Source organism: Adiantum capillus-veneris, chromosome 10, assembly GCF_014529385.1.
Source record: "Adiantum capillus-veneris isolate H3 chromosome 10, ASM1452938v2, whole genome shotgun sequence".
NCBI classification, from domain to species: Eukaryota; Viridiplantae; Streptophyta; class Polypodiopsida; order Polypodiales; family Pteridaceae; genus Adiantum; species Adiantum capillus-veneris.
Window position 1 is genome coordinate 159,690,204 of NC_140940.1, and position 7,668 is coordinate 159,697,871.

Below are 7,668 nucleotides of genomic sequence, written 5' to 3' on the forward strand. Positions count from 1 at the left end.
GCTAAGGATGGGTGCCCAAGTGTGAATGGAGTGAGCTCAGATAAAATTCAACTAAACCTAAAATTCACGCATTCTCTCATTTGTGCAATTGAAGAGTGCTCTTGCTCCATCTCCATCTTCTTCTTCTTCATCTCCTTGTGTGTGTGTGTGTATGCGTGAGAGAGAGAGAGAGTGTGTGTGAGAGTGTGTGTGATCGAGCATTGCGGCGGCACGACGGCGGCGAGGTGGTTGAGTGTGGCGTAGCGGCGTCTCCCTCTTCTTCGCGGCAAGGAATCCTCCACGACAGGAAGCGTAGAGCGGTGAGGACACACCAACGCCATCTTTGAGCTTACTAGTTTAGGCTTGTTGTATGCTTGGAGCCATTTGTGGCTCGCACACAGTGTATCGGCAAGTTCCTTGCATTGACACATGCGACATACGCGCACAATATACATATACCATGTTGATGTATGTTTAGGTGCTTACATATCAAAAAAACTTCAAGCATTGAAAAAAACATCTTTAACATCCTCAATTACATGCATGCAAAGTGTGACAAAAGCTTTAGGCGCAGATGCTGCAGTCTACTACTTATAGATATATATAGATAACCTTAGATAGTCTAATTTCACAGATAATGCTAATGTTATTAGTTAGATTTTGAGAAGATTCCACTCACTTCCACCTCCAATCCTTGCCTTCAGATTCACCAATAAAAAAAGGCAAGTCTAGATTCGAGCTCTGAGCCATTCTTCCTCTCAATTCCATGAGATCTAGGCTAAGCCATGCAATTAAATGCTTGTGCTACAGCGCAAATGCAACTTTATTTATTCTAAAGAAAATATCCAAGCCCCTCGTCTCCATGAGCGCGCGTCCCCTTCGTCCTAGTGCGGTGGACGATTCCATCGCGGTGGCTCATGCTAGGTGGTGCTCAAGCGTCTATCCAACTGCTCGTCCCACAATATTGACGACGCTACTGGTTGCTGACGACGCACAACACTATAGCATGTCGCCAACTACTTTGATCATGTTGTTGTCGACAACGCAGTAAAGCTCATGTTGATTGTAGCATACTCGCTCCACTCTCAATCCATTTCATCGCATCTTGCAAGATTCCGTCCAGAGATGGCCACTCTCAGAGGTGCATCAAAATTTCCATACAGGCACCCGTACGCCCACAACAGCGCTATAGTGTGTGCCATTCGAGCACCCGTACGCCCACCTCTGCTTCCTACGATGCCTCGCCACCAGCATCGACTCCTGGCCCAACTATCGTCGTGCAAGAGCTTGAGGTTGCCCCTATACCATCATCATATTAGCCTTAGCTGCAACCACAGTTGTCTGTATCCTTGTACACCTACTACCACCTCCCACAATCCCCTACAGACCCAGCCTTCAACTCTTGCTACAGACTCAACCCTCACCTCTGCCTGCTACCGTGTTGGGCAGTTTCCTTTGACTCCCGCCGATGCCAAGCCATCCAACATCTACCGTTGATAATTAACATTGTTGCTTTTCGACAAGCTCATATGTGGGCTGCCAATTGTGTTGTGTTGTGTGTGTGTGTGTGTGTGTGTGTGTGTGTGTCTCTCTCTCTCTCTCTCTCTCTCTCTCTCTCTCTCTCTCTCTCTCTCTCTCTCTCTCTCTCTCTCTCTCGTGGTCATATAAAGACCTCCAAGTCCCACACCTCACTGAGAAGATAGCATCCATTCAGGCCAAGATTGGGGTATAGGGCGGATACAAAACGTCCTTGCTCGAGCTGGAACCCATGACAGGCTGCAAAAGTCAAGCCTTTGGAGGGGCTGCTCTTAGAGCATGGGAAAAGGTTAATGAAGATGACCGTTGCTATCGGGTGAGCATGTGCCCAATGAGGACCATTGTGTGGAGAAGTGCCAAGCTCAACACATGATAGGTAGAGAGATACAGAGGTACAGAGAAAGTGCGAGTAGACCTGGCACCACCTGCTCCTCTATTCTGTATTCAAAGAGATTCATCTCCATGGCTGGCAGTCTCTGCTCAACAATGCCATGTCCCTTGCACCTGCTCTTGTACCTCTCCCAAGGCCCAAGCCTAGAAATTACGACACATGCAAAGGTTACGTTTCATGATGGGCACGACGTAGGAGGTGCGGCCTGTTTGGACCGAGGGAGGGAGCTACACCGAGGAGCCTCTGCTATAGACTGGCTGGTGACCACTACTTTTGTTACACCTCTCTTAAATGAAAAAGGGACCCCCCACTACCTCACCCCACTCCTCTCTAACCGTTCAAACAAACCTCCTAAAAAGAAGAGAGTCTCCTGCCATGTATAAAAAGGGGCTAAGGGTCCTTCATTTGTATGCTTACTATAGGACTTCACTAGGGTAGAGGAGCCCATATAGAGACGATGAGATTGAGGAGGGCTGTGCGCATCCGTTTATGCATGGATTTGGGCTCTGAGAGGCGCAAAAGATGCCCGATAAGAAGAGGTTTTCTGTGGAAATGGGAACTCCTCGAGCGGATCTACGCACACTTTGCACGACGGATTAGCACAATTTTCGAGGCAAATTGAGGACGCTTAAGTGCTAGAGACGCAGCATCACCTAAACAGAGACGGACGTGCTCCAAGGTTGAACACTCGATTTGACGAATCAATAAGCAGCACGTCAGCTCTTGTAGACCAACAACTCGTTCACGTCTGTGTGCTTATTGGAGGGTAGCATGTCTTCTTATTGGGGCCCAGCCACTTATTGGGTCCTCTACCCTAAAGCTGACAAGGAGACAAAACTCTACCTCCTCTTCATCCCTCCACATGGAGTCTTCTACACAGGTAAAATTGAACTTAGTGATTTTATTAAGTTGACATCAATAACAAGTAGGAAATCTTTTTGACACCCTGTCTTCCACCATGTAAAAATTCTAACTTTTTGTTTGTTTTTTTCTGGTGATGGTGGCAGGTAACAGAGGTTTCCTTTGCCTAATGGGATCATTTATGCTCACCTACTTACTCTCCTTGCTCTCTCATTTACTTTTGTACATTAAAGCACTGTTAATACAAAAAACCTATGGCTTCTGGGCTTCTCTTGGAGTTTTTTTTTTTATAAAGTTAATTTGTTTTGTAAAATGAGGCTTTTGTTTTCTAAAAATGAAATGTGTGCAATAACCTACTCTCTCTCTCTCTTGTGGCATGAGTAGGTCCCACTTATCACTTAAGAGGTGACCTGCCTCTTGTCTGTAAGCCTAAAACTAGCCCTACACCCCTACTATACTCTAAAATAAAGGGGTTAGGCTAGGTTCAGCTTTTTCAAAAAATGCTCAGGTGGTTCTTGACTCATGGACCATAGCCTGCCTCTTACTTTTTGGGACTGCTTGGTATGGTTTTATTATTGGCCTATTGTTATTGATGGGGGGTGGTAGGGAGGTATTACCACTTCATGGTAAGATACTTCCCCTCTAGTAAGTGGGTGATACTAACAATGGATGCTAAGAAACATGTATGGTCTGGCATACATGGATAAAAAGAAAATTATTTTTTAAATTTTTCTTGGTCATGAGCACAGTGCAAGTGGCCTCTACACCTTTTTACTATGAATATGATATGATACAACTGGCCTCTACACTACTTTGTCACGAATCCTAGGCCTAGGATATGTGTCTCGTACAAAAGGGTGGAGTTATGAGCCACCGAAGCCTAGCTATCTTGGGTATGAGGCTCCCATGACTTATGGCCTATTGAAAGTGGTCGTGTCACCGTGGTCTTTCTCATATACACACAGACGTTTTCGTGATTAAGAACGCATGGATGCATGCTTCAGAGAGCGGTGATGCACTGATGGGCGAGAAAACGCACAACGAGTTGTTGGGGTGAGTATGATTGTTGAGAGTTCTGGTATGGGCTGGTGTTGCAGTGCTCTCCCGCTCTCTCTCTCTTTTCATGCAGTGCTCTCCCGCTCTCTCTCTCTCTCTCTCTCTCTCTCTCTCTCTCTTTTCATGAGCGGGTATGGCGGTGCATGTTTCTGGAAGGCTGTAGCTTGGAGCCTAGGCCTTAGGCTTGCTACATGTTGAAGTTTCATACCGACCAGCAGGGAGACCCTGATACAAAGTCTGTTTTTTCTTATTACTGCACGATTTCACAAAAACACCTCTCTAGTGATCTACAGAGCTTATGTTCTCTGGTACTCTCTCTCTCTCTCTCTCTCTCTCTCTCTCTCTCTCTCTAGCTGTGATGGGTGAGAGTATTCACAATGAGATTTTCAGGGTAAACAGGTGTCTCGCTGTGCGTGGACGGCTTGCGGACTACCAAGAAAGCGCAGAAATCGAGGGAATGCATACCACACTAATTGTCTCTGTTACTGCCTATTGACTTATGCAACAATTTCTAAGTTAATACCTTTGCTTACTAATGCTCCAATTCTTACAGACTGCCATGTTGCCTACCAATTCTCTGCCATTGCTGCTTGGTAATATTCCAATTCTCACAGACTTTGCCCATAGCCAGTGAAGGCTTCTCCGATAATGTTCTATTTTTTAAGAGCTAATCTAAGCTCTAGTAAGCCTTTATTTTGTGAACAATGGAAGGGAAAATAATGGGCTTGCAAAGGTTTCTGCAGAGCTTACCAGGGTTTTCGCTTAACACTAATCCTGCTGTTTTCATATTTTTGTGTATGCAAGAGCACCCGAAATGTCTCAATAGTAAATATAGATACTCTGGTTGCCTGCGCTATTTTATTGAAAACATGGCAGGCCTTACAAAAGGCTAGGACTGAATTTAACAGTCACAGTAGCCTCCTGCATGCACTAAAAACCACCATGACCACTTACATAGCATTTACGACAGACTACCCTATTGTGCACTCGTAAGCTAGACTCTGTACGTGGCTTTGCAACTGGTGCCTAGAAGGTACTGGTGTACTACTCTTAGCTATCGGCCACAGAATTTGCTCACGGCATGTTTTTTTCCCCCATCACGTCCTATTAGCTCTCCCATGACCATGTGCCTGCCAATTGCATCTCATGTCTAATCTTAGATCACACTGCTACCCATTACAGTAATATACTGATACTGTCCTAGTCAGCACAATCTCTCAGGGCTCTCAGAAGTCACAACCTTACCACCAACAGTCTACTCCTTCCGGTAGATCTTGATGAGGAAGAACAAAAATTTGCAAGTCAATAATTTGGCTTGACAACTCCAAGTAGAACCCTTGTCACAAAACCCTTCGATACGTACACTGATCCTTTTATGCCTACAAGGTTGCTTGAGGTCTACTTGGGAGAATCACACCACAAGGCTTGGTCTTTAGGTAATTTTACTCTCTTTGCCCCATTTACTGAAAACTTGCTACTCACATTGCTCAATAGTGTTGATAAGAGTTCCATAAAACTAGGCCTTCAACATATGCTTGACACTAACTCTTCTAACCTAATTGAGAACATGCTCATTGCAGCACTATTCACCATGTCATCTTTTGAAAATAAGAGATGTAGTGCTGCATTTGGATGTGTTGTTGGTGTAAAAGGGGTGATCTTTACTACAGGAAGGGACACCAATTATCCATTCCAAATTTGGAACGTCCATCACCCTTTTCTCAAATGTGCTTGTGAGCACTTAGGCCAAGCTGATCTTTGTAAGGACAACAACATCCTTTGGTTTGACCATGCTTTATGGATGATTCTCAACCAACTAACTTCTTTCTTCCCTAGCCCAGTCTCAAAAAATCTACCATTGCCTTTATGACTTGGATTGCAAAAGAGGCTCAAGAAGCTGTAAAAGCCTTGCTTGTACACTTCTACTATCGGGTTAAACTAAAAGAAGCCATAACCTCATCAAATCCTCTTCAATCAACTTCCTTCAAACTTCAATCTCTGTCTAGATGTGGATAGCTACACCCACTTTTCCTCAACATCTCTCCCAACCCTCTGCTCCTATACGAACCCGTACAACCTTTAATCCTAATTGTCTTACTAGTGCTAAGTCTCTTTTATATGACTGATTGCAGATGGTTCTCGATACACATAGAAGATTGAAGCTTACTCAAATAGAAAAAACCAAGGGTGTTTTTATCCACGTCAATTTCGAAAATCCTCTTCTTGATGTCGGAAATCTTAGAGCCTTTTTATCACTTCTTTTTTGGGTTGCATATTGTTACCACGCCACTTTGGGATGTGTTAGAAGTTAGACACATCCCACGGCATCTAATTATTCGCGGACTATTATTTTTGTAATTATTCATTCATTGAGGAAAACCCGTTTTTTCACCTTGTAAATATTGGGACTTTCAAAAGTTTTCAAATTGTATTCTAGTTTTGATAGTTAGATTGAATAGATGGTTGATTTTGGAACTTTAGGGTTTGAGAAGTTGTAAGGTATATATACCACTTTTTGACCTTAATAAAGGACCTTTTGTCATTTTTAAAAAAGAAGTTTGAAGTCTGTGAGTGAGCGTACTGTGTACGAGAGAGAGAGTGGGAGCTTCGTCTTGACGCTACGTGTGCTACGGTGGTCGGAATCGAGTGCGGAGAAGAGCAGCGTATTGCCCCCGACTAGAGCTACGCGCCGATACCAACATTGCGCGCGTACGGTCCGGCTTTGAGAGCTCCTTCTACGAGCTTCATCGATTGTTTGGGTGAGCATACGCTATCTGATTTTGCATTGCAGCATATCCACGCGTTCACATTGAGTAGAACTACACATTAGGCACTTCAGATTTCGAAAACGAAGACCTGCAGATTTCGGTTAGACATCCTACGTGTTTCTGCATTGGGTGTTTTGGGTCGTGATTTTGGTTCATAGACCTTAGGGAGAGCGGCCTACAGGTATTAGTAGGGTCTCCTTCACGTTCTATGGTGTTTCGAAAGTATTTAATGGGTGTTCGGCTCTAGCAAGCGATGTAGAAAGTTTCCTCTTTTGTACTCTTGAAGGTTGTGACTTAGACAATTGGTAGAGACCTCTATAAGAATTAGTTTGGAGTCGGTCGAGTGTAAGTTGACACCTTATGCTTGTTTCCACGCGCTTGCGAATCGAGCTTCGTCCTTAGCTGACATTACTTGTTAGGTGAGTTCTCCCTGCTGACGTCCGTCCTGGTGTACCCGTCCAACATTGGCGCCGTTGTCGGGGACGAAAACCTTAGGTAGGTAACCGAAACTAATCCTTGAGGATTTGGATTTTTGGCTTGCCAAGAGTCTCACTTTACATTTAGATAGGATCAGAGGGTGGAGGACTCTCTAGGTCTTAGAGGGAGTTTAGGAAGCGTGTGTCTGGCTTAGATCCTTCGACTTAGGTAGAGGAGGTAGACTTAGGTAGTTTTAGGTAGTAGTTGAGTTCTAGAGTAGGAGTTGGAGTGGTAGAAGCGGTGAGAGGTGAGCTTGAGAGTCAGGAGAGGCCAAAAAGCAACCAAAAACACCATTATCACCATTTCTTCATGATAGGTAGGAGTAGAGTAAGTAGGACATCATGATTCAGATCTAGAGCATTTCATGCATGTACACTTGCTTGGTAGAATCATTACAAGATTGTACAAGACGCAAAAAGACGCAAAAATGTGGTTGAAAGCCTAATTGAAGTCCAAAAGTTACTGTGAGTGTTTCTGATATATCTACAAAGCATCAGGAGCATTCCTGTTAGAAAAAAATTTAATTTTAAGCCAGGAGACATCCTATACGTAGGATGTCTACAGGTCAATCTGGGAGGAATTTTGGGATTTTGACCAGTG

The 7,668-nt window shown here is 44.2% G+C and overlaps 1 protein-coding gene across 2 annotated transcripts; it reads left to right on the forward strand.

Annotated features, from left to right (window-relative positions):
* Positions 1 to 3,648: 3,648 nt before the first annotated feature.
* Positions 3,649 to 6,223, forward strand: LOC147449957 (uncharacterized). Of its 2 annotated transcripts, XM_086522751.1 has the most exons (3): positions 3,649 to 3,820; positions 4,042 to 4,131; positions 4,214 to 6,223. In XM_086522751.1, the coding sequence occupies exons 1-3, from the start codon at positions 3,759 to 3,761 to the stop codon at positions 4,317 to 4,319; spliced, it is 258 nt and encodes an 85-aa protein (XP_086378877.1). In that variant the 5' UTR covers positions 3,649 to 3,758; the 3' UTR covers positions 4,320 to 6,223. The 2 variants fall into 2 exon arrangements, 1 of the variants encoding a protein (XP_086378877.1); XR_015189565.1 differs by lacking the exon at positions 3,649 to 3,820 and having other exon boundaries at positions 3,827 to 4,131; positions 4,223 to 6,223.
* Positions 6,224 to 7,668: the final 1,445 nt, after the last annotated feature.